General features: G+C 43.4%; 1 protein-coding gene, 1 long non-coding RNA gene and 1 other non-coding gene across 5 annotated transcripts in view; 2 read left to right on the top strand and 1 right to left on the bottom strand.

Annotated features, from left to right (window-relative positions):
* Positions 1-13,015, top strand: part of RFWD3 (ring finger and WD repeat domain 3) — a 32,596-nt gene extending 19,581 nt beyond the window's left edge. For all 3 annotated transcript variants that reach the window (XM_037516139.2, XM_037516137.2, XM_037516138.2), the window contains 6 exons: positions 32-260; positions 2,308-2,458; positions 4,891-5,067; positions 6,439-6,653; positions 7,338-7,549; positions 10,613-13,015. In XM_037516139.2, coding sequence (XP_037372036.1) covers positions 32-260; positions 2,308-2,458; positions 4,891-5,067; positions 6,439-6,653; positions 7,338-7,549; positions 10,613-10,756 — 1,128 coding nt within the window. In that variant the 3' untranslated portion in view covers positions 10,757-13,015. The remainder of the gene's footprint in view (positions 1-31; positions 261-2,307; positions 2,459-4,890; positions 5,068-6,438; positions 6,654-7,337; positions 7,550-10,612) is intronic.
* A 2,957-nt stretch (positions 13,016-15,972) lies between these two features.
* Positions 15,973-24,631, top strand: LOC129146061 (uncharacterized). The gene is made up of 3 exons (XR_008552423.1): positions 15,973-16,173; positions 24,165-24,320; positions 24,529-24,631. It is a non-coding gene; the product is annotated as an uncharacterized LOC129146061 (long non-coding RNA).
* Positions 20,042-20,144, bottom strand: LOC119250586 (U6 spliceosomal RNA). The gene has a single exon (XR_005126326.1). It is a non-coding gene; the product is annotated as a U6 spliceosomal RNA (small nuclear RNA).
* Positions 24,632-26,006: the final 1,375 nt, after the last annotated feature.

The raw sequence follows: 26,006 nt of genomic DNA, 5'->3' as shown, positions 1-26,006 counted from the left end.
CTTCACCTCTATAAAATCTTTTTCATTGTAGGACTTGCGAAAACTTATTGTAGCACATCGAGATCAGATTTCACAGCAACTCGGGGGCTCCCAAGCAGGTTTCCTGAACTGCCTGCCCCCCAGCCAGAGCCAACGCAAGTACCATTTCCAGAAGACCTTCACAGTGTCTCAGACAGGAAACTGCCGAATCATGACATACTGTGATTCTCTGAGTTGCCTGGTGATGTCACAACCTTCTCCTCAGGCCTCCCTCCTTCCAGGTGAGCAGACTAGAACCTCAGCTTTCATTTTCACTATTGGACTCCATTTATTTCTCTCCCTCTTTGGAGAATCCATGACTCACTGGTGGGTGAACTCTGTCCAAAGTCCATGAAATCACCTTTTCTCGTTGGTGTCTCGTTAATGCACATACTTTAGAGAGCTGCCAAGATGTCATTAGTGCCTCTTGACTTGGTCCACAAATTCACCAAGAGGGCAGAAACACTGATAAACATAAGGTGAGAAGAGATGTTTGGGTGTGTCACGTACTGGTGTGGTCCAAGGAGAAGAAGGTTATTCCTTATATGTCCCATTAAAGTTCAGATTAATTTTTCAGACTGGAAATATTTGTAAAAACACTACCACATGGGTTGATTCAAGTTGAAACAAGAGCTAATAAGTTTCAGTAGTGCTTAATTGACAAAATTCAAGTAAAAGAATTTGGGTATATATTCATTTTGGGTTTTTTTTCAATTTATACTAATTTTCCCATATTTTAATGCTTTTTAAGCTTAACTTTAGATTATCTTTTTTTTTTTTTTTTTTTTTAATATTTTTTTTTTTTTTTTTTTTTTATAGAGGCATGCTTTATTTATTTGTTTGTTTGTTTTGTTTATACATGCACTGGGTACAGTCAGAAGCGCGGGAGGGTGAGAGAATTCACCAGAGCCAGAGCGGGGAGCAGAGCAGGCAGAAGGACCGAAGTACACTGCTGAGGGGAGCAGCGGGCGGCAGGAGAGGTCTGCACGCCATGTGGGACCCTCCTCCGGTGGCCGGGGAGCAGCCAGGGATCGAACCGGCGCCACAGAGGCCGCGGGCAGCTTCGCAACCCAGCGCTCAACCGCTGCGCCACCGGGGAGGCCCCCAACTTTAGATTATCTTAATGTTGTCACATGCCCAGTTAAGTCATTTCTCGGTGTTGTAGATATGTCTTTTTACTATCTTCAGTATATGATCTCTGCTGACTGTCAAGTTCCTTTGTTTCAGCCTGATTTTATTTCCTGTGTCTCTCCACTTAGATATTCTATTCAGATGTTTCACAGCTATATTTTTACAAACAGGTGCATATGGAATTGGGTGTGGAATCCCTCAATTGTAGTTTTCTATTCACTAATATTATCATTGAGTTGAGAGGCTATTAGGAGCCTCCAGTTGAGAGAAAGGTAAGAGAATTGTGTATGATATTTTCCTGTCTGCCTCATTGCAGAATAAGATTTGAAATTCATCCATATTATTGTATAAATTGGCAGTTTGTTCCTTTTTATTGCTGGGAGTATTCCATTGTATGTTTATACAGTGGTTTATTATTCACTTGTGTGTTTTTTTTTTAAGATTTTATTTATTTTTGCATAGAAGAACTGAGGTACAGGTCAGAGGTGTGGGGGGTGAGAGGATTCACCAGAGACAGAGTGGGGCGCAGAGCATGCAGATCTACTGAAATACACTGCTGAAGGGATAGCAGGTGAAACAGGAGAGGTCTGCTGCGCCATGTGGGTTACTCCCTATCCAGGGATCGAACTCGTGCTGCAGTGACTGGCGATAGCTTAATAATGCTGTGTATTTAACACCTGTGCCACCAAGGAGGCCCATCATTCACTTGTTGATGACATTTGGAGTGGAATATACTTTTAACATAAAACCCTGTAGAGTGGCCTCCTTGGTGGCCTAGGGGTTAAGTCTCAGCACTATCACTGCTACAGCCTCAGTTTGATATCCCGTCTTGGAGCTAACCCACATAATGGCGCAGCAGACCTCTCCTTTCTCATCTGCTGCTCCCCTTAGCAGTGTATTTCAATAGGTCCACTTGCTCTGCTCCCCATTCTGTCTCTGGTGAATCCTCTCACCACCCACACCTTTGGCCAACACCCCAGTTCTACACAAAAATAAAATCTTAAAAAAACTACAGAATTTTTATGTAGTTTCATCAACTTTTTCCCAAAGACATACATGCCAAGAAGTGTGAACAAAGGAGGTATTTGCAAAGGTAGCTTGCTTTGCCCTGAATTGACTTTCAGTGATCTGTTTCATTCTCTCTCTCATCTTTGGCAGGCTTTGGTGTTAAGATGTTGAGTACTGCCAACATGAAAAGTAGTCAGTACATTCCCATGCATAGCAAACAGATCCGAGGATTGGCTTTCAGCAGTCAGCCCAAAGGTTTACTGCTTTCTGCTTCCCTGGACAACACTGTTAAACTGACCAGGTGAGTGCTTTGGGGAGGAAGATGGGACCTGGGCTGTCAAGAGCATGGAAATCAGTATTTGTATTGTTATAGATTTAGCTGTCTTACTTTTGTTCTAAGGCATTGCCTTTTGAGATTGAGGTTCATGGAATTTAAAATGTATTTTTTTTAAGGCTGGCACAGCAAGTTATAAAACAGTGTGTAGTGTCCTGCTTTTTAAAAATTATATGTGTTACGAAATATAGCTGAAGTCATGTAGATAAGAGTAATATCAGAGATGGGAGAATGACAGTATTCGAGGGAGCCTTGGTATCTGACACTACAGAATCACCATGTGCTATCATGGCATTGCTTACTCCTTATTTCTATCATTCTGGCTTATACCCCAGTTCTTCTAAATAAAAATAAAATCCTAAAAACGCTTCAGTTGGGCCTCCCCTGGTGGCGCAGGCAGTTGAGCGCTGCGCTGTGAAGTCCTGTTCGCAGCCTCTGCAGTGCGTGTTTAATCCTGGCCGGCCAGCGAGAATCCCACATGGTACGGCAGACCTCTCCAGTTTCGCCGCTGCTCCCCTCAGCAGTATATTTCGTCAGTCTGCCTGTTCTGTTCCCCGATCTATCTCTGGTGAATCCTCTCACCCTCCCATGTATCTGGCCTGTACCCCGGTTCTTGTATAAATAAATCTTAAAAAAATAAATAAAAAGTAGTTCTGGGGCCTCCCTGTTTGCTCAAGGGTTAAGGTGCAGCCTATAAAGCTTTCCACAGCTACTGCAGCACGAGTTTGATTCCCAGCCAGCCTGGGAGCAGCCCACATGGCGCAGCAGACTTCTCCTGACTCGCCTGCTGCTCCCCTAGGCAGTGTACTTCCATCAGTCTGCCTGTTCTGTTCCCCACTCTGTCTCTGGTAATTCCTCTCACCCCCTGCACCTCTGGCCTGTACCCCAGCTCTTGTATGCATAAATAAATAAATCTTTTATTTTTCTTTTTTAGAGGCATGTTTTTTTTTTATTTTATTTTTATTTATTTATTTGTTTGTTTGTTTTGTTTATACATGCACTGGGTACAGTCAGAAGCGCGGGAGGGTGAGAGAATTCACCAGAGCGGGGAGCAGAGCAGGCAGAAGGACCGAAGTACACTGCTGAGGGGAGCAGCGGGCGGCAGGAGAGGTCTGCACGCCATGTGGGACCCTCCTCCGGTGGCCGGGAGCAGCCGGGGATCGAACCGGCGCCGCAGAGGCCGCAGGCAGCTTCGCAACCCAGCGCTCAACCGCTGTGCCACCGGGAAGGCCCAATAAATAAATCTTTTAAAACAAAAAATGTTCTGATCAGATAGCTAATGGTTGGATTCTTGTTTAATTTCTCTGGTAAAACCTGAGTGACAGTGCTCTGAGGCCTTTTGACTTTTTAAGAATGTTTCAGCTTAATTTTATCTCCAAAGTCAATGTACCATTATGCCTGTATATGCACTGGGTTTTTCCTAATGGTATTAAACAATAGGGGGTATTGATTACTTGTGTAATAGGTAACTGGGGAATTTTTTTTTAACATTTATTTATTTATGCATACAAGAACTGGGGTGCAGACCAGAAGTGCGGGGGGTGAGCGGGTTCACCAGAGACAGAGTGGGGTGCAAAACAGGGGAATCTACTGAAATACACTGTTGAGAGGAGCAGTGGTCGAGACAGGAAAGGTCTGCCGGGTCATGTGGGTTGCTCCTGGCCGGCAGGGGATCAAACTCGTGCTGCAGTGACTGGTGATAGCTTGACAGCGCTGTCTCTAACCCCTGCGCTGCCAGGGAAGCCTTGGGGAATGTTTTAAGGAAGCGTGGGCAATGTGCTATTAATATCCCTTTGACTTAATATTTTACTTGCTTAGAGCTTATAAGGAAAACATTTGTCCCCCCCCCCCACAACAAATGTGAAAGGAGTTATCTAGAGAAAATGGGGGATCTGACTAGTTTGGGTGTATGGGTATATTCTTAAAAGGTTATCACTGAAATAATATTTACATCCTTTGATATGCATGATTTTCCTTTTTTTTTCCTTCCAAGAGAATAAATCCACTTCTATTAAATTTAAGTTTTTGAGGGTACAGCATCACACAAATTCGCTGTCTTATTGCCTTAATAGGAAGGTTGCTTTGGAATTTGGCACAGACCACACCACTCTTTGCCAGGATCATGCATTACCTTTCCCCAGATTACTCTAGTTTGTTCTTTGCTTTGTATGCACATACACATCTCTTGCCTAGGTAGAATTCAGTTTCATGTTGAGCATAAACACCTTCAACTTTAAGAAGAGGTGTCAAGAGATACCACTTGTAGCCAGCAAAAGGGCCTTGGACCACTGCCTTCTGGTCATATTTTATAAATCCTGCTTCTACCAGACCTCCATAGGCTCTAAGATGGCCAAAAGTGTGATAATGCCTAATTAAAGAAGTCTTTTGTGTTTCCACAGCCTGGAGACAAATACTGTGGTTCAGACTTACAATGCTGGCCGTCCGGTCTGGAGCTGCTGCTGGTGTCTTGATGAAGACAATTACATATATGCTGGCCTGGTCAACGGTTCAGTTCTTGTATATGACCTTCGAAACACAAGCTCTCCTGTCCAGGAGCTAGTACCTCAGAAAACTAGGTAGGAAGCCACTCACTTCCTGTAGGTAGCTGTGTTCTATTATACAGTTATTGTATTAATGCTCTTTATAGAGAGTTTCACTCTAGTCAAAAATCCTCACATAGGGCAGTTCTTTGGGGCTACTAATACATTCTTACTTCATAATCAGATATTGCACATGATCATATGCTCTGGTGCCAAATATAACTAGATTCATAGTCACTCAGCATCCAGCATGAAAAATAAAGTCTGTGTTCAGAGCCCTACTCGATTCTGTAATAGCTGTGTAACTTTGGTTATGTTTCCTGGCCTGCTGTGAGCTTCATCTATAAAGTGTGGTTACTATAACTTGCTTTCATAACCTCTTGTCTGACACACAGCTCAATAAGAGGTAGGCCTATAAAAATACAAAATGAATTAAATCTTCCCTAGTCCAATGCTAAACCATTTTGGTCTAAGGGATGCCATATTATGATTTATAATCCAGTTACAGGGTTGGGAGGTTTGTGAGGTCAGTTCTGAGTGGCTTTTCAGAATGTTTTGAGTGTCAATCAGGCATAATATGTGGCAGGAGGCCAAAAGTCCTCAAAAGGAAAATTTTCTGTAACCAAGACCAAAATGAGAACTGTCTTAAGAGAGAATTTCCTTTTCTAATCTGATTGTATGTTAAAAGTGGGATGGTGAGTCTAAAATAAAGATAGCATTACAATAATGATTATTTATTTATTGAAATCTAGGCTCAACACTTGGAGGTTTTCTTTTCATTTGGGTAGGGTGGAATTATGCTTCAGTCATGTGGTCTGTGGGACTAAAGAGGACCTCTGTATACTTAAACAGATGTGAATTCTGACAAACAGGGTGACTGAGACAAGTTTATATGTCTATAAGTGTATAAGCTAATATTTCTGAAAGAATTCTTGGCATAAAATCCTAATCATGTGCTTGCAGAAAGATACTTAGAATATCTCCAAAGAAACAATCCTGTTTCTGAACAAGCATATAAGCTATAATTTAGTTCAGGAATTTGTCCAGTATGGTTTAGAAGCTTCATTATAGTAACATAAGCTGTAGTTTCTTGCTGGCTTTTCATGTCTATATGATTAATACCATTTATAGAAGTCAGGCTTGCTTTTCATTGTGATCTTGTAGCCATTAAATTTCCTACTCCATTTTTTCCTATTGCTTTTAGAGCATGTGTCTCATCTGAAATTGCATGCAGAATATTATATGAATGTTTCTACAGAGTCAAGGGATAGTGATCCATAGAAGATTTCTAACCTCTTCTATCAATACAGGGATGTTCTCAAAGGCTCCTGGGGTCTGGGTGCTAGTGGACTCTGAAACAGTCCAAGTATTGGGATGTGAGGTCTGGTTTCCTTCCTTTCCCTTCAGATGCCCTCTGGTATCCCTGTCCTACATACCTAGAGCTGCCTCGGCTGCGTTTCCATATGGAGGGGTGTTGGCCGGAACCTTGGAGAATGCTTCCTTTTGGGAACAGAAAACGGGCTTTTCTCATTGGCCTCATGTACTGCCTTTGGAATCAGGGGGTTTTATAGACTTTCAGACAGAAAACAGTACCCGGCACTTTCTTGTGACTTATAGGCCTGGTAAGTACCGGGATGTCTGCATGGGACCACCTGTGTTTTGTTTAGGAGCAGCTTTGTAGAGGGGAGGGAGGGATGCAGAGCTTGTCCTCCCCTTCAGTTGGCACTTGTAAGCTCCTCACTGGCTAACAGATTAGGTTACGGCTTTTGCTGCTACAGTTAGGATGGTAGCCCCAAGTTCATCCATCGAGCCTGCCTCCCTGCTTCTCACATGTGTGAACTGGGACAGATTCAAGTATTTGCTGCATGTGAATTGGCCACTTTAGGAACCCCCATGACTTAAAACAATAATGGAATTAGAATGCAGTTTTTTTAATAATATAAAAGTACATTTCTAGGGGCTAATGGGGTCCTTGTTAGGGGAAGGAAAAAAAAAAAACTTGAGTCCGAACTATTAGGGAAGCTAAGAACCCAAGCAGAATTGTGCAGAACCTTTTGCTAAAATGGATAGTTCATTCTTAGAATTGTTTCTCTCATAAGCAAAAACTTACTGTAGGTAATTTGCTTCATCCTAACCTCGGATTCTGAATTTCATTTGTGCTGTATTGTTATGTTTTCTTTGTAGCTATTCTTGTTGGTACAGTAAATTGTGGCTTTTCTCCTTGGCAGTGAGTATCTGAAATATGGGTACTTGGTTGATTTCTTTGGGCTTGCTAATGGAGCAACACTGTTTTCTCTGACCTGTAGACAAAAATCACAATAACTTAAGAAGTGTCCTAATGGAAATGTACTATAAACTGGATGATGCTGGAGAGCCAATCTGTACCTGCCATCCTGTTCAAACATTCCTAGGGGGACCCACTTGCAAATTACTGACCAAAAGTGCCATTTTCCAAAGTCCAGAGAATGATGGAAGTATCCTGGTGTGCCATGGGGATGAAGCATCAAATTCTGCCCTGGTGAGCCTATAATTTTTTTATGCAAAAGTGTGTAAAGAAAAGATAAAAAAAAAAAGCTATGTAAAGACGGGAGGGGGGAAAAAGAAAGAAACAGAATAAAGCAAAAGCCAAAGTTCCCCTGATCTGTAATCACACATATCTATGTATGTGTGTACATGCAGTTGTTTGGTTAATTTTATACATGTGAGTTACTTTCCATATTGTTATGTAATTTAGTTTTTCCTTGTGCTGCTTTTAACTTCTTGTCTTAGGTTTTTTCCATTTCAATATCTGTAAATTCACCTCATTCTTTTAAAGTGAATTATAATGTCCCTTGGGCCATATTGTGAATGTTTAAAAATAAAACAAAACATAGCAACCCCTATAAAGTAATTGAATCAAGCATCAGCTTCATCAGTTCAGGATGAAACAGAGTTGAAAGTTGATAGAGAATTTGTCTGTGGAGGGATCAGCTTATCACCTGAACAACTTGATCAACCTTAGCATCACTGTGAGTGGGTTAATCAAAAGTAAATTACCTCGTAATGTAGTGGTGTGGACATGCAGTGCCTTCATTGAGAAGCCCTTAAACACGAAGCTAGTGAGCCGTCTTAGAGCAGTGCCTCCAAAACAGCCATGCCAGCTACATAAGCACTTAAATGTGATTATTATGATTGAAGAACTTAATTATTTTATTTTTAATTGAAATATAAATGGTCTTATGTGGCTAGTGGCCACTATATTGGATTACATCACTCTATATTAGATAACACCACTCTAGTTCGGTGCTGACTTTCATTTATTAGAATTGCAGGGAATAAAGGAGCATGTTAAAAGCACAAAAAGTAAAAAAAATAGATTTCAGTTGTAGACATTCTATAGGACAAATCATCCAGCTTCTATAAAGCACTGACAGAGTAAACAATGGAGAGGTTGGATCTGTTCTCGATTAAAACTTACTAGTTTATAATCTCCATACGTAATGTGGACTTTACTTGAATACGGATTCAAACAGACCAAAGGTAAAAAGTGACTATCAGAAAAAAAAAATTTTTTTTAAGATTTATTTTATTTATTTATGTGTACAAGAGCTGGGGTATAGGCCAGAGGTGTGGGGGTGAGGGGTTGTGGTGTGAGGATTCACCAGAGACATAATGGGGAGCAGAATAGGCAGATTGAGTGAAATATACTGCTGAGGGGAGCAGTGGGTGAGACAGGGAGGTTTGCTGCACCGTGTGGTCAGCTCCCTGGCCAGGGATCAAACTTATGCTGCAGTGGCTGCCCAGAGCTACATAGTGATGAGACTTAACCTCTTGCACCACCAGGGAGGACCAACTATGAGAAAATTTTGATTATGCACTAGGTGTAAGATAATACTGTGAAATGATTTATTTTGTTGAATGTGATATAAAAGTTGTTAGAAAATGTCCCTTTTTTAGAGCTGCATACATTCTTAAGTATATAAAGGTAAAAAAAAAAAAAAACCTTAAGTCAGTGAGAAGAAATCAGAATTGATAAAACAGATGTGGTAAAAGCGTAATAATCTGAGTGGTGGATGGCACATTGTGCCTTTTTATATATATAACATAATTTCAGTGTTTATCTCATAGCAAAACCTCTTCTTGTATTTGTCCTCTTACTGTTGAACTTTTTATTGAAAGCCAAAACTACTCAGTATTCTCCTTGAAACTGTTTGCTTCTCATGGTAGAAATAGACCAGTGAAGTAAAGCTTCTAACATTTGCTTCTTTATATCTTAGAATGTGAACTTAATAAGATTGTTACATATATGTTAAGATGAGGTGATCCTGGAACATCTAATATGACTTATTCTAAAGCTATTGCTTTGCAGTGGGTTGGCAGTTTCTCCTTAAGATCTCAATAAGTTGTATTGCAGCCAATATAGGAAAGGAAGGGAGAGACATTTCCTGCTGATACTTTACCAGTAAGAATCCAGTTGCAGGCCTCCCTGGTGACGCAAGGGGTTAAATCTCAGCACTATGAAGCAATCCGCAGCCACTGCAGTACAAGTTCAATCCCTGGCCAGGGAGCTAACCCACATGGCGCAGCATGCTGCTCCTGTCTTGCCCACTGCTCCCCGCAGCAGTGTATTCCAGGAGATCTGCCTGTTCTGCTCCCCTCTATGTCTCTAGTTAATCCTCTTACCCACCCTTGCACCTCTCACCTGGACCCTAGCTCATGTATGCATAAATAAATAAATCTTTAAAAAAGGGGGTGGGGGGCTTCCCTGGTGGCATAAGGGGTTAAGCACAGCACTATGAAGCTATCCATAGCCTCTACAGCACGAGTTCAATCCCTGGCCAGGGAGCTACCCACATGGTACAGCAGACCTCTCTTGTCTCTCCTGCTGCTCCCCTCAGCAGTGTTTTTCACTCAGTCTGCGTGTTCTGCTCCCCACGCTGTCTCTGGTGAATCCTCTCACCCTGCACACCTCTGGCCTGCACCCCAGTTCTTGTATGCATAAATAAATAAATATTTTAAAAAAAAGAATCCAGTTGCTACTAAACTGACTAAAAATGAGGTATTTGCTGCCCTGCATTCCTTCTTGCAGGCTCTAAAGGAGAGTTGTTTTGTATTTTCAGCCTTTAGAAGATACCTGCGTTCCTTCTTGTTTCCCTATTATATTCAAAGCCAGCAATGACTGATGGAGTCTTTATTGTTCTTGTTATTCTACCTTTTTTTCCCATAATAAATATGTTTTGTTTGTTTTCATAAGTAAAGGAAAGCACCAGTTAGAATATAGTTTCCATGAGGACAGGGACAGAGGTTTTGTCTTACCTTTCTGTCCCTAGAAGAAACAATATCTAGAATAGTGTCTGGCACATAAATTGCAGGAGTACATGCTCGGCTTGGTATTCAGATCCCCTCATGGGTAAATTTTAATTGCTAATTCCAGTAGGTGAGGCCTTATCTGGACTCTGTTGGGTATGCTAGCTTTGCACAACTTTGTGAAAGTTAAGGACTCTACTCTGTTCCCAAGGCAATGTTCGCCCTGCAGCTTTTTCAAGTTTTTCCCATCTGAATTAGATGACTTCTGACCATTCTCTCTGCTTGTCTTCCTTAGCTGTGGGATGCTGGCAGTGGTTCATTGTTGCAAGATCTGCAGGCTGATCAGCCCGTCTTGGACATCTGCCCATTTGAAGCAAACCATTCCAACTACTTGGCTACCTTAACAGAGAAGACAGTCCACATCTATAGGTGGGAGTGACCATAGTCTTGAAACTTACCTGGCATGCCGCCACTTAACATTAAATGTTTGCTAGCATCCAGCTGGCCTGGCAAAGATCCCTGTTTATTATCTGTGGTCTAGAACTTTTGGGATCATGTTCCTTTGGGTTACTATGATTCTAGGACTCTGGGTCTCTGCAGGTTGCATTTTTGCTGTGGCCATCGAAAGAGTGACTGGTACTCCATGTACATTATCCATTTCTTGAGTTTTAAGTCTTCGTGCTTCTTCATTGAGAGTCTTTTCAATTAGACTTTCACTGGATCTCCAGAAATATCCTCTGAACAGGCATTTAGCATATGAGTATGCACCAAGCATGTTCAGGAGAATGTGACACTTCCACTGAGTGATCTTAGCACTTGGTCTGTTTGGCCTCAAGCCAATCATTCTCAAAATGATTATGTCTTAAAGGACTAAACCATCTTTTGGCTGCAACTTGAATACAAGAGTCCTCAGTTGAACACAAGAGGGCATTATAGAACCTTGTGTAGGCTTTGATCTATTTCTGATCTTGTGAGCACATCTGTTCTACTTTGTGGCAATGGTTATGATCCAGGTGTGCAGTTCTGGGATATTGGCAAGGCCGGTCATGGAAGCAGCTCATGAGCTTCAGACCCCCTTCCTTTTTTTGCATCCTTTTCTAATGCCAAGTGCATTAAGTTCATCACATTGTGGGAACCAAGGAGAGAGACCAGTTTTTTGAGCAGTTAGGGAGGCTCGTTTTTTTCTAGCCTTAGGCTCTCAAGATTGACTTATAAACCAGTGCTTAGAAGACTATTTCTTCCCCACCTCACTAAAAAAGATGAGCAGTAATACGTCAGAGCTCTTAACTTAGTTCTCTCCTCATACCAGATATCAGGTGTAAGGAGCTAACTGGGAGAGGCTTAAAAAAAAGAAACTGCTCAAACTGCTGCTGAAAATACGAGAAGAGCTTGTTTCTTCTATTTTAAGAGTTCTTACCTGAATAAAGCCAGCCTCTCAGAATGGGCCTGTTATTTAGCTTATAATTTCCTAGGTAAATCCTTCCTCACGTGAAACTGATGCTTAGTGCCTCTTATTTGCCTTCCTCCCTAACTTTTTCTGAAAGTGTCGTTGGTAAAATGCTTATATTCTCAGGAAGACAATAGTGGTTGGAAACCTGTGTGGATTACAGAGAGATATCCAACAACTTTAACCCTACATATTCCCACCTTATAGCTGCACTTTTCCCCAATAGAGCATTCAGTTTATGTCTGTTTGCTTTGCCTGAGGCAACTTTGCTGAACTGCTGTCCACAGCAGTACATGCCTCAAAGTGTAGGTAGTCAGTGCCCTGTTCTTGGGAGCAGGGTAGCTAAACTGTGATTTTCTTAAATAATTGTTGTAGGTGTTATTTTTATTTTGAAACAGTTCTAGCCTGTCAACTCCTGAGCTTTTGCCAGTATATCCAGTCAAGATTTATTATTGTTAGATTTTCCCAGAATCCCAAGTTCTAGTCAGACCTTTTAAAGAGTAGCTGCCTTTTTAAGGTCATCTTTCCTTAAAAAAAAAGTTTCCAGGAATTGAGAGAGATCCCCTATTTCTCAGAGGAGATAATTCCTTTTGATATGTTCATGTTTAAGAGTGACTGCCCAGGCAGAGAGCTTGATGGAAGAAAAGGATTTGAATTAAAAAGTAGAACTCATCTACTTTCACAGAGAGGATGCAGCTGGTCAGGCCCTGGCAGGGGCAAAACACAGAACAGGTTTAAGCTCTAACTAGCTTTGAAATATACTGAATTGATGTTGATTGAATCCCAGAAGCTTAGGAACCAAAGAGACTAACTATCAGGGAAATTGGGTGACTCATACATCTTGCCGATCCTTGAATTCCTCCAGTAAATTGAGATGTTTTAAAAAGAAATTCATGTAACTACAGCTTATTTCTCCCAAGGAAAAAACTTAGCCTCTAGCCATTCCCAACTTCCAGCCCTTCTGCCTGGCAGAAAACAACATCTGTAGACCCAGGCTCTGGTATCCTGTGGAACACCAGACTTTTCCCAGCCATGTTTTCTCACCCCCATGTCTAAGATTTTCCCATTTGAGACTTCGGAATTAAGCAGAGTCAAAAGATCTTGTAGTTGTATGTATCTGTGCACCTGCTTTGAAAACAGCAATGAAGTCTGTGTTCTAATGTGTGTGTGTTCTATTTTTAATGTTTGTATTTCATGTTAATACGAAAATAAAGCTTTTGCTGTGTGGTACATCTCCTGGTGTTTTGACTCCTTAACTGCCAGAGGCAGGAACATTGTATAATCTCAGCCTGGTAGATTTGTCCATTTCATGCAGTATTAATTGATGAACTGCATGGATTAGAAGAATTAACATTGTTACTGATATGATGGCCAGTTTAACCAAAACAATGTACAGATTCAATATAATCCCCATCAAAATTCTGATGGTAATCTTCAAGGAAATAGAACAAATGTTACTGAAATTTGTATGGCGCCACGAAAGACCCCAGTCAAAGTAATTCTATGAAAAAAGAATGACGGCATCACATTCTCCAATTTCTCACAACAGTATAAGGCAATAGTAGTTAACATAGTGTGACACTGGAATAAAAATAGATCAGTGGAACAGAATTGAGAGCACAGGGGCCTCCCTGGTGTCACAAGGGGTTGAGTCACAGCACTATGAAGCTATCTGTAGCCACTGCAGCACAACTTTGATCCCCGGCCGGCCAGGGAGCAACCCACATGGCACAGCAGACCTCTACTGACTCGCCCGCTGCCCCCCTCAGCAGTGTATTTTGTCAGTCTGCCTGTTCTGCTCCCCGCTCTGTCTCTGGCGAATCATCTCATACCCTGCACCTCTGGCCTACACCCCATTTCTTGTATGAGTAAATAAATAAATCTTTAAAAAAAATACAGATGGTACATTCTACAACATTGGCTATAGAAATGTCTTTGGAGACTAGACTTAGACATCAAAGGAAACAAAAAGCAAGAATAAATGGGAATACATCAAATTAAAAAACATGCACAGGGCCTCCCCGGTGGCGCAGTGGTTGAACGCTGGGTTGCAAAGCTGCCCGCAGCCTCTGCAGCGCCGGTTCGATCCCCGGCTGCTCCCCGGCCACCGAAGGAGGGTCCCACATGGCGCGCAGACCTCCCCTGCCGCTAGCCCGCTGCTCCCCTCAGCAGTGTACTTCGGTCCTTCTGCCTGCTCTGCTCCCTGCTCTGGCTTTGGTGAGTTCTCCCACCCTCCCACGCTTCTGACTGTACCCAGTGCTTGTATAAATAAATAAATAAATCTTTAAAAAAAAAAAAAACATGCACAGCAAAAGAACTAAAATGAAAAGATATCCTACTGAGCAGGAGAAAATATTTGCGTATCATACATCTGACAAGAGGTTAATATCAAGATATATGATGAACTCATACAGCTCAACAAAAAACCCCAATCAGAAGATCATAAATATTTCTCCAAAGGAAATGTATAGATAACAAAAAGGCACATGTCAAAATGCTCATCATTTTTATTAGGGAAATGGAGATCAAAACCACAATGAGAGATCCCCTCACACTTGTGAGAGTGGCCACCACAAAAAGATAAGAAACAAGTGTTGGCAAGGATGTGGAGAAAAAGGAATCCTTGAACACTTGTGGTGCACCCTCTATGGAAAAGAGTATGGAGGTTACTTGAAAAATAAAAACAATCTACCAGATGATCCAGCAATTCCACTTCTAGGTATCCAAAAAATATAAAAACACCAACTCAAAAGGATATATTCACTCCTGTGTTGGTTGCAGCACTAGCTACAATAACCAAAATTAGGAAACTTAAGTTGATGATGGGATAAAGATGGGTGCCTCCCTGGTGGTGCAGGCGGTTGAGCGCTGCACTGTGAAGCTGTCCACAGCCTCAGCAGCGCGGGTTTGATCCCGGCCAGCTGGCGAGAATCCCACATGGTGTGGCAGACCTCTCCTATCTCGCTCGCTGCTCTCTTCAGCAGTGTGTTTCATCAGTCTGCCTGTTCTGTTCCCTGCTCTGTCTCTGGTGAATCCTCTCACCCTCCCACAGATCTGGCCTGTACCCCAGCACTTCCATAAATAAAAAATAAATCTTTAAAAAAAAAAAAGATGTGGTATATAAACTAGGAGTATTAGTTAGCTATTAAAAACAAAAGATGTGATCTTGTCATTGTGCAACATGAAGGAACTTAAGGGGAATATGCTAATTGAAATAAATCAGAAGGGGCCTCCCTGGTGGCCTAGGGATTAAGTCTCAGCTCTATCACCCCTATGGCCTGAGTTTGATCCCCAGCCAGTGAGCTAACCCATATATGGTACAGCAGACCTCTCCTGTCTTCCTGGCTGTACCCCTTAACAGTATATTTCAGTATATCTACTTGTTCTGCTCTCCCCTCTGTCTCTGATGAATCCACTCACTCCCTGCACCTCTGGCCTACAACCCAGTTCTTGTATGCATAAATAAGTCTTAAAAAAATAAAATTGAGGGCCTCCCCGGTGGCGCAGCGGTTGAGCGCTGAGTTGCGAAGCTGCCCGCAGTCTCTGCAGTGCTGGTTCGATCCCCGGCTGCTCCCCGGCCACCGGAGGAGGTTCCCACATGGCGGGGCAGACCTCTCCTGCCGCCCGCTGCTCCCCTCAGCAGTGTACTTCGTCACTCTGCCTGCTCTGCTCCCTGCTGTGGCTCTGGTGAATTCTTTCACCCTCCCGAGCTTCTGACTGTACCCAGTGCTTGCATAAATAATTAATTAATTAATTAAATAAATAAATAAAAAGTAAAAACAAAATAAAAAAATAAAATTGAAACTGTACTTGGTGAACATCCACTCCCCATTCTTTCCTCCTTCCCACCAGTGACCACTACCAGTCTACCTTCTGTCTGAATTTGACTGCTCTAGGTACCTCTTGTCAGTCAAATCATAATGTATTTGTCTTTACGCTATTGGTGTATTTTTACTTAGTCACCCCATTTACTGTCACTACCAATGACCTGGGTGATTTTGTGCTCCCCCTTACAGCCACTCTTGGCTCCATGTGATTGGAGATCCTGGCTTCCTCTAGGGGTATAATTTGCCAAGAAGATATAAGAAGGGTCCCATTGAACTACAAGTTATGACTGCTACCCAGACATTTTTGGACCTTGTACCCAGAACCCAATAAGAGAGAAGAATCACCATGTTGTCAGTTTTAATTAAATAACATTTATCAACAGGAGGAGGTGTTGCAGCTGGTAATTAATGGAGGCAGGGGAAATACCCAAGTGTCCCACTTGGGTGCCTTCTGATACTCCACTGGCCCTCTGTACCTGAGCAGAAATACAACAGTACCACACCAGACTAAGAAGGGTACGATGACCATGAAATCAAACACCACCACCACTCCAGGAGCGAAGGTTTGGGTCACATCACCAGGTAAGCCCCCAGAGACGTCTGAGGTGCTAACTGAGGGAAGGAAAGAATGAATACATACCAGTTATAGCCCTGAGGTCATTTGCAAAGGTGAATGTTAGTTTATCCCACTAAGTCTCTGTCTTTGGAGTTTTTCTCCCATAGAGATTCCTGGAGGCCATGCGTACCTGCTCACCAAATCTGTATGTAGAAATCTGTGGGGCACAAGAGGTGGAATGTGGCAGTGGTAAAGATTTGCCTCACAGAGCTCCAGCCATGGGGAGTGTAATTGACCAGTGGCCCCAGCTGCTGTGGTCTGAAATCTATCATTGTGTTTACTCTGAAGCCAGGGTTCCTAGCCAGTGACTGAGCATGGCAAAAATGCTAAAGCAGGTCTGTTTCCAGGTTATTTTCATCCTACTAAGTAAGTCTTTTCCATTGCTAATCTTCTCTGGAAATTGCTTCTCAGAAAACCCAGACTAGCCCACCATCAGGCAAATGGTGGAGTAGATAACAAAACCCAGTCTTGGCAGTTTCTCCTAACCACACTACCCCCAAAGCAGGAAATGTGTAGGAGGGGCTCCAAAAATAGTTGTTGAATAAATGAATGAATATAAAAATGACATGTTGACAAGGTCTTAATTCTCCCAAGGAAAGTTCAAAAATTATGAGCATTAAAGAAAAAATAAGATAAGCATTAAGAAAAATTTAGGGGGGCTCCCTGGTGGCACAGGGGTTAAAGACACAGCACTATCAAGCTATCATCAGCCACTGCAACATGAGTTCCATCCCCCGCCAAGGAGCCGATACATGGCACAGCAGACCTCTCCTGTCTTGCCTGCTGCTCCCCTCAGCAGTGTATTTCAGTTGATCTCCCCGTTCTGCTCCCCACAGTCTCTGGTGAATCCTCTCACCCCCCCCCACACACACCTCTGGCCTACACCCCAGTTCTTACATGCACTAATTTTATATAAAAAAATTAGGATGAAAGTTTTAAAACTTCATGGGTCAATGTTTTTTGGGGTTTTTTTTAATAATTTTTTAAAAAGATTTATTTATTTATTTATACAAGCACTGGGTACAGTCAGAAGCGCAGGAGGGTGAGAGAATTCACCAGAGACAGAGCAGGGAGCAGAGCAGGCAGAAGGACAGAAGGACACTGCTGAGGGGAGCAGCAGGTGGCAGGAGAGATCTGCGCGCCATGTGGGACCCTCCTCTGGTGGCCGGGGAGCAGCTGGGGACTGAACTGGCGCTGCAGAGGCTGCCGGCAGCTTCGCAACCAGTGCTCAACCGCTGCGCCACCAGGGAGACCCTAGGGGTTAATGTTTTTTTTCTATTCGATCTTGAAATATTGCCTATGGTAAAGGTCAACTTTACCTTTCTGACCTTTCTATGGTAAAGGTCAGAAAAGAGAAACCACCTATGTAGTTCTGAAAAACAAGGCAGAGACCAGTATGGCTGAGTTGGGAAAAGCATATCCCTAGATAACATAATCAGAAATTTTTGGAAATTGCTCCAGGTGATTCAGCCGCACAGTCAAATGTGGAGAAGTATTCCCATACCTTGAAGCTGCCATAGCCTCCCAAGTGTAAGAAGTGGGAGGGGAGGGGTCTACCCAATCACCTCATTTTACCTTGCTTGCACCAAACAGCCAGTGAGAGAGCAGTGTGTCTTAGGGAAGCAGAACAATTTCAGTCGCTCAGCAGTAGGAGGAGACTTTTTTTTTTTTTTGAAGATTTATTTCTTTATGCATACAAGAACTGGGGTACGGCCAGAGGTGCAGAGGGTGAGAGGATTCACCAGAGACAGGGTGAGAAGAAGAACAGGTGGATCTACAGAAACACACTGCTAAGGGGCACAGCGGGCGAGACAGGAGAGGTCTGCTGTGCCATATGGGTTGCTCCCTGGCCAACCAGGGATCGAACTCTTGCTGCAGAAACTTGTGCTGCAGAAGCTGCGGATAACTTCATAGTGCTGTGCTTAACCCCTTGCGCCACCAGGGAGGCCCAGGAGGAGACTTCTTGACCAGCTCAGTAAGTCTACAATCATCAATCTCTGTGTGCCCTGCATCACACTGAGTACTGTAAGGGTAGTTGTGAGGGGGTTATAGGCCCTACCTTTACTAGCTCTTTCTTGGGGCAGAAATCAACATTCCTGCTGAAAATTCTCCAAAGGTTTCCCATTGCATTTTTTTTTTAAAGATTTGTTTCAAGCTTCCCCTTTGGTGCAGCAGATTGAGCACCGTGCTGTGAAGCTGTCTGCAGCCTCTGTCTGAACTCGTGCTGCTGTGGCTGGCAGTAGCTTGATAGCACAAGTTTGTGCAGCACAAGTTCGATCCCTGGCCGGCCAGGGAGCAACCCACATGGCGCAGCAGACCTCTCCCTATGCCACCAGGGAGCCCCAAATTACTGCCCTTTTAAAAGAGACCCCACAGAGTTCCCTGGTGCCCTGTCAACATGTGAGGTTATGAAAGAATACAGCTGTCTGTGTACCAGGAAGTAGGCTCTCACTGGGCACTGAATCTGCTGATGCCTTGATTGGACTTGCCAATTTCCAGAACTATGAGAAATAAGTTTCCATTGATTACAAGCCACCCAGTCCATGGTATTTGCTTTTAGCAACCCAAGTAGACTAAGACCTCCAGTCTGCTGTTAAAGTCATCTAATACATTTTGATTCCATTCTAGAATGTGCATTTGATTAATTTTATAGACTCTAATTTTGGGACTTCCCTGGTGGCGCAAGAGGTTAAGATGCAGCACTATGAAGCTATCCACAGCCACTACGGCATGAGTTCGATCCAGGGAGGTGACCCACATGGCGCAGCAGACCTCTCCTGACTTGCCAGCTGCTCCCCTCAACAGTGTGTTTTAGTCAATCCGCCTGTTCTGCTCCCCACTCTGTCTCTGGTAAATTCTCTCACCCCACCCCCACACCTCTGGCCTGTACCCCAGTTCTTATATGGATAAATACATAAATCTTTAAAGAAAAAAAATCTAATTTTCTGTTGAAATCCTCTATTTTTCGGTCTTTTTTTTTTTAAAGATTTATTTATTTATGCATGCAAGAACTGGGGTACAGGCCAGATGTGGGGGGTGAGTGGATTCACCAGAGACAGAGTGGGGAGCAGAACAGGTGGATTGGCTGAAATACACTGCTGAGGGGAGCAGCGGGCAAGTTAGAAGAGGTCTGTTGTGCTGTGTGGGTGGCTCCCTGGCCGGCCGGGAATTGAACTCATGCTGCAGAGGCTACAGATAGCTTCACAGTGCTGTGCTTAACCCCTTGTGCCACCAGGGAGGCCCTATTTTTCTGTCTTCCTTAATGGCACAGGGGTTAAGTCTTAGTACTATCAAGCTATCAGCAGCCACTGCAGCCAGGGAGCTAACCCACATGATTAGCAGATCTTTCCTGTCTTACCCGCTGTTCCCCTCAGCAGTGTATTTCAGTAGATTTGCCTGTTCTACTCCCCACTCTGCCTCTGGTGAATCCTCTCACTACCACCACCCACCTCTCACTTCTGGCCTACACCCCAACTCTTGCATGCAAAAATAAGTAAATCTAAAAGAAAAAAAAGAAATCCTCTATTTTTCATCTATTTTATCTCATTTTCAAGCATGTATTAGTCACAATTATTTTAAAGTCCCCTTCTGGCAAGTATGCTATCTGTTGACATTTATTTCGTTTGTTTTTGTTATTTATTTTCGTTCAGTTTTGTTTTTAACATGCTTCATAATTTTTGATTCAATGTGGGACCTTGAAAATAAAAAATTGTAGCAGCTCTGGGTCATATTCTCTTTCTCCAAAAACGTTAAATTTATTTCTTGTAGACAGAGTATTTGTGGGTCACCTTGATCCCACTGAGACATGTTTTCAGCTTTATTAGGCTTGGCTTATTGTATATGGAATGCATCATGAATTTGCGTGTCATCATTGCATAGGGACCATGCTAATCTCTGTATTGTTCCATTTTTAGTATATGTGCTGCTGAATGAGCAGTGGCCTATTGTAGTTTTGCCCTTTCTTCTAGGACAAGGTCTTTACTCCTGGAGTGTGGTCCTTCCTCCTGGAGTATAGCTGCTTTTTTTTTTTTTTTAAAGATTTATTTATTTATGCATACAAGAACTGGGGTACAGGACAGAGGTGCAAGGGGGTGAGAGGATTCACCAGAGATGGGGGGCAGGGACCAGAATAGGCAGACTGACTGAAACACACTACTGAGGGGAGCAGCAGGTGAGGCAGGAGAGGTCTGCTGTGCCATGTGGGTAGCTCCCTTGCTGGCTGGGGATCAAACTCGTGCTGCAGAGGCTGTGGATAGCTTCACGGTGCTGTGCTTAACCCCTTGTGCCACCAGGGAGGCCCTGGAATATTGTTTTTACTCCTCAGGTGTAGCCTTTCTGAGGCCTCAGCTAAAAACTCTAGTTTTTGCCAAGGCTTCGGCACCTCAGTGGGATGTAAACTCTAACCATTTCTCCAGCTCCTGTGGGTCTGCTGAAATCTCTCCAGTTTATTACTCTCTCCGCTCTTGTTTTCTTCAGGATTTGTTGGAATCTCACCCTGTGCGTGCACAACTTAGGAGTCAGCTGATGACTTGGGAGTGATTTTTCAGGCTTTTGACTCTTTCTGTGGTTCCCTTCTCTTCTATACGTTGACCTTTCAGTCTCAGTAATTTCAAGGACTCTGAACTCCTGGGTATTTTTAGTCCAATAAGATTGCAGCTTACTGCAGAGGGTAGATTCCATAGAGCCACAATTTGGACAGTACACTTTGAAAAAAGTCTGGAAAAAAAGACAATAAAAATTTCTGTCTAGAGTTCCCTTATTTATTTCTCTTTTCTCAAAGATTGTAGGCCTTCATATCCTGACTGGATTGATTACTTTATAATCCCTTCCATAGGTGGTTTTATATATTTTTTCTGGCTTGTATGGTTTCAGTTCAGTGAAAATACAAATTCTTACTCATAGTTGGAATCAGAAGTCTTCCCAATTACATAAATATACAGGGCTTCCAGGGCCCTCTATGGCTTGACCCCTGACCAGTTCTCTGACCCCTTCTATAGGCACACTACGAGCTATTGTAGGTTTGGTTCCAAGCCATCACATTAAAGTGAATATTACAATAAAAACAAACCCATTTTTTTTGCATTCTTTTTTTTTTTTTCATTTTTTTTTTTATAGAGGCATGTTTTATTTATTTATTTATTTTATTTGTTTGTTTGTTTTGTTTATACATGCACTGGGTACAGTCAGAAGCATGGGAGGGTGAGAGAATTCACCAGAGCCAGAGCGGGGAGCAGAGCAGGCAGAAGGACCGAAGTACACTGCTAAGGGGAGCAGCGGGCGGCAGGAGAGGTCTGCGCCCCATGTGGAATCCTCCTCTGGTGGCAGGGGAGCAGCCGGGGATCGAACCGGCGCCGCAGAGGCTGCAGGCAGCTTCACAACCCAGCGCTCAACCGCTGCGCCACCAGGGAGGCCCTTTTTTTTGCATTCTTAGTGCACCTAAAAGTCATTTACACTATACTGTAGTCTATTAGGTATGCAATAAATAGCAGTATGTCTACAAAATAACGTATATACCTTAGTTCAATGTCACAGAGACACAAAGTGTCTCCACAAAGTGTTTACAGTCCAAAACTGTAACAGGGTGGTCCCCAGGAAAAGGGGAGGTTCCAGGTTTCCTGTCCCACCCAAGGGAGGGTGGAGCTGATCAGGGAAGAGAAGAAGCTGGAGAAAAGACTGGAGAGGGAAGGAAGCAGGATGGAGAGACAGAAGACTGGGAGGAGGCACATGGAGCAGAAAGAAATGTAAGGAAGCTGCACTTCTTTCTTGGTCTCGGACTGGTTGAAACAGATGTGGGTGAGGGCATCCCAAGTGGCGCAGTGGGTTGAGCGCTGCGCTGTGAAGCTGTCCACAGCCTCTGCAGTGCAGGTTTGATTTCCAGCCGGCTAGAGAGATACCCACATGGCATGGCAGACCTCTCCTGTCTCGCCCATTGCTCCCCTCAGCAGAGTTTTTAGTCTGTCTGCCTCTTCTGCTCTCTACTCTGTCTCTGGTTAACCCTCTCACCCTCCTGTGCCTCTGACCTTTACCCCAGTTCTTGCATAAATAAATAAATCTTAAAAAAAAAAAAAAGAAAAGAAACAGATGTTGGGACCCATGGGGAGTTTAACAATGGCGGCGTTTATCTTAATTTTGGTTTTGCTCTTTTCCTTCCATATTTGTCTGGCCCCTTCTGCCCCTTTCCTATAGGTCCCCACCAGAAGGTGCCTTAGACTTGAGGCAGGCTTTCGGGCCTCAGTGGCCCTGCTTTTGGCCAATCCTGTTTGGCTGGACATTTATCCACAAGGGGATGGGTAACTTTGGGAACTTGATTTGGAAACTTTATTTTTTCCATTTTCTGTACTATACACTAATTTTGTTAAAGTTCCTTTAATAAAGTTTTATTAAAGTTCCTTTCTATTAGGGACTCCCTGGTGGTGCAAGGGGTCAAGCACAGCACTGTGAAGCTATCTGCAGCATGAGGTCAATCCCTGGCGGGCCAGCCAAGAAGTTACCCACATGGCGCAGCAGACCTCTCCTGTCTCACCCGCTGCTTCCCTCGGCAGTGTATTTCAGTAGATCTGCCTGTTCTGCTGCCCACTCTGTCTCTCGTGTATCCTCTCACCTCCCCTGCACCTCTGGTCTGTACACTAGTTCTTGCATGCATATATAAATAAATCTTTTTTAAAACAGAAGTCATTTGACCATATAAAATTTATTTAAAAAATAAAATTTCTTTCCATTAAAGGCCTTACATACTAGAGTATGTTTTTTCTTGATGTGGTGGAGGGCAGAACCTACTTTGAGTGGGCAGGTTTGGGGGTTCCTTGGGTGTCCTTCACCTGCACCATAACAAACCCTCTTCTCAATGTTTGCAGACTTGTACCTAATATTAGGTCTAGACTTGCCTGACACAGCCTAAGCTGGCCACATTTCCAAATTTTTCTGTGTCTTGCTTCTTGATCACTATGATTTCAAGATAGGCACATACACTTCTCCCTATCTCCAAAAACAATCTGTGACTGGGTGTCATTTCCTTAGTATAGTCTGAGAGATAAGCAACTGCTAACTTCTCTTAGTTGACTGCATATTTCTAGCCTTAAACTGGTTTCAAAAATCTCCCACTTGCTGAATACATACATGCTGTATGTATTCACCCCTAGTGATTTTCAAGAATTTTTGGTGCTACTGCTAGCCTGCCTTATTGAGACTTACCTATGCCAAGTACACTGGTTCCCCTTTATCTGCAGGGGATACTTTCCAAGACTCCCTGTGGATGCCTGACACCTCAGATAGTATCAAGTCCTAGCTACACACACACACACACACACACACACACACACAGAGTTTTTTCCTAAATTAAACTGTGGCAAAGTTTAATTTATAAATTAGTCACAGTGAGAGATTAACAATGATAATAATGTAAAAAATTATACTCTAATAAAAGTTACATGAATGGTTTCTCAAAATATTTACATAATATTTGGTTATTTACATAATAATAATAGTTGACTGCAGGTAACTGAAACCTTAAAAAGCAAGAGTGCAACCACAGGTAAGGGGGGGGATACTATATCTGATAGTGAGCATGTGCATTTATCTGGTCTATTCTGGGCTGCCTTCATCAATGTTCAAGTTTGGCAGTAACTTCAGGTCAATTTTGTGGTGTAACAAGGGTGTTAATGGAGAACACAAAATGCCCTGATTCCCAAAGATAGAGTCCTGGGATCCATCAATCACATTGTACTCTATAGACTCAGAATATTTTATTTCATGGGCTCCTTAGAGGGTCCAATAACCTCCCACCTGTTCTAGGTATGGCTAATCTGGTCTTCACTTCCAATTTGGGATCGGAGTGCACCAGGGCAGTGGGAAGTCCCAGGTTTCTGGTGGCAGGCTGTCCCAGTTCCTTCTGTGCTGGTCACCTAACCTTGCTGAATAGAACTATTAACATATCTGTGTCATTCTTTTGTTAAATTAGAACCCAATCCAGACCTACTTCAAACGACATGACGGATGTGAAGATGCACTGGGAAGAAACCATTTCTCCTAAAGTACACTGGTGTGAGATGTCTCAGCCCAAGGTGCTGCTGAAGATGCTGTGTGTTGGTCAGCAATAACAGTTACAGGCACAAACGTAACCTGGGTTTTGTTATTTTCTTTTCCTCCTTTAAACATGAGTTTAAGTTCTGTCTTAGAATCAGGACAGCGAAAAAGAGCTTCACAGTTTATTTAAAATACTGACCATAACTCTTTGAGCTCCATATTGTGGGCCAGGAACGTCCTTATTAGCTTCAATGTTCGCAATTGTACTTCACATTAGAGTTCTCCCTCTTCTTTCTCAGAGGAGATGAATGAAGCTCAGAGAAGTTAAAGAACTTGCCTAGTCTGGAGAAGAGCAAGGGTTAGAACCAGTTCCTCTGTTATCCCGGAGCCTGCGCTTCTAACCCTTAGTCAAAGCTGCCTTCTCCGGGTTTAAGAAAACTTTTGAGGCAGATGGAAGGAAACAGAGAGCGATGCAAGAAGGTACTTTTAAAGATTTTATTTATTTATGCATACAAGAGCTGGGGAGTAGACCAGAGGTGCAGGCTGTGAGAGGATTCCCCAGCGACAGAGTGGGGAGCAGAACAGACAGACTGACTGAAATACACTGCTGAGGGGAGCAGGGGGCGAGTCAGGAGAAGTCTGCTGCGCCATATGGGTTGCTCCCTGGCCGTGGATCCAATTGTAACAGGGTGGTCCCCAGGAAAGAGGGAGGTTCCCCGCCCCACCCAAGGGAGGGTGGAGCTGAGGAGGAAGAGGAGAAGCTGCAGAAGAGACTGAGGAAGGAAGGAGCAGGATGGAGCCAGGAGACCTGGAGGAGGCGCATGGAGCCTAGAGGCACGTGAAGAAACTGCGCTTGTCTTTTGGTCGTGGATGGGGTGACACAGATGTGGGTGAGACCCGTGGGGAGGTGACAATGGCAGCTTTTATCTTGATGTTGATTTTGCTCTTTTCCTTCTGGGCTTGTCTGGTTGTTTCTGACCCTTTTCTGTGGGTCCCCACTGGAAGATGCTTTAGACTTGTGGCAGGTTTTGGGGCCTTGTTCTGGGCCGATCCCATATGGATGGACTTTTACCCACGAGGGGACGGGTAACTTTGGGTTCTTGATTTAGGAACTAGACTCTTTGCCTTACCTGTATTGTTTCCTAGTTTTATTAAAGTTCCTTCCCATTAAAGTCTCATATGTTTTGTGTTGATGCGGCAGATGGCAGAACCATTTAGAATAGGCAGGTTTGGGGGGTTTGGGCTGCCCCTCTCCCTGTCCTATAACACAACTTCTACTGCAGAGGCTGTGGATTTCTTCACAGGTTGAGTCTTAACCCCTTGCACCACCAGGGAGGCCCCAAGAAGGTACTTTTAGATTCCAGGATTCAACTGAGCCTGCAAACTACCTCTACACGTAAAGTTGGATTTTGTGGTGTTTTTTTTTTTTAAATTTTTTTTTTTTTTTTTAAATTTTTTTTTTTTTTTTTTTTTTAAGAGGCACGTATTTTATTCATTTATTTATTTATGTCAGAAGCACGGAGGGTGAGAGAATTCACCAGAGCCAGAGCGGGGAGCAGAGCAGGCAGACTGAAGTACACTGCTGAGGGGAGCAGCGGGCGGCAGGAGAGGTCTGCGCGCCATGTGGGACCCTCCTCCGTTGGCCGGGGAGCAGCCGGGGATCGAACTGGTGCCGCAGAGGCCGTGGGCAGCTTCGCAACCCAGCGCTCAACCGCTGCGCCACCGGGGAGGCCCTGTGGTGTTTTTTTTTTTTCCCAAGTCATTGAATGAATGACCT

The sequence above is a fragment of the Talpa occidentalis genome, unplaced genomic scaffold, assembly GCF_014898055.3.
Source record: "Talpa occidentalis isolate TD23 unplaced genomic scaffold, MPIMG_talOcc4v2.1 talOcc4.17, whole genome shotgun sequence".
Classification (NCBI taxonomy): Eukaryota; Metazoa; Chordata; class Mammalia; order Eulipotyphla; family Talpidae; genus Talpa; species Talpa occidentalis.
Note: the sequence above shows the minus strand (reverse complement) of the source record. Positions and strands in the feature narration are given on the sequence as shown.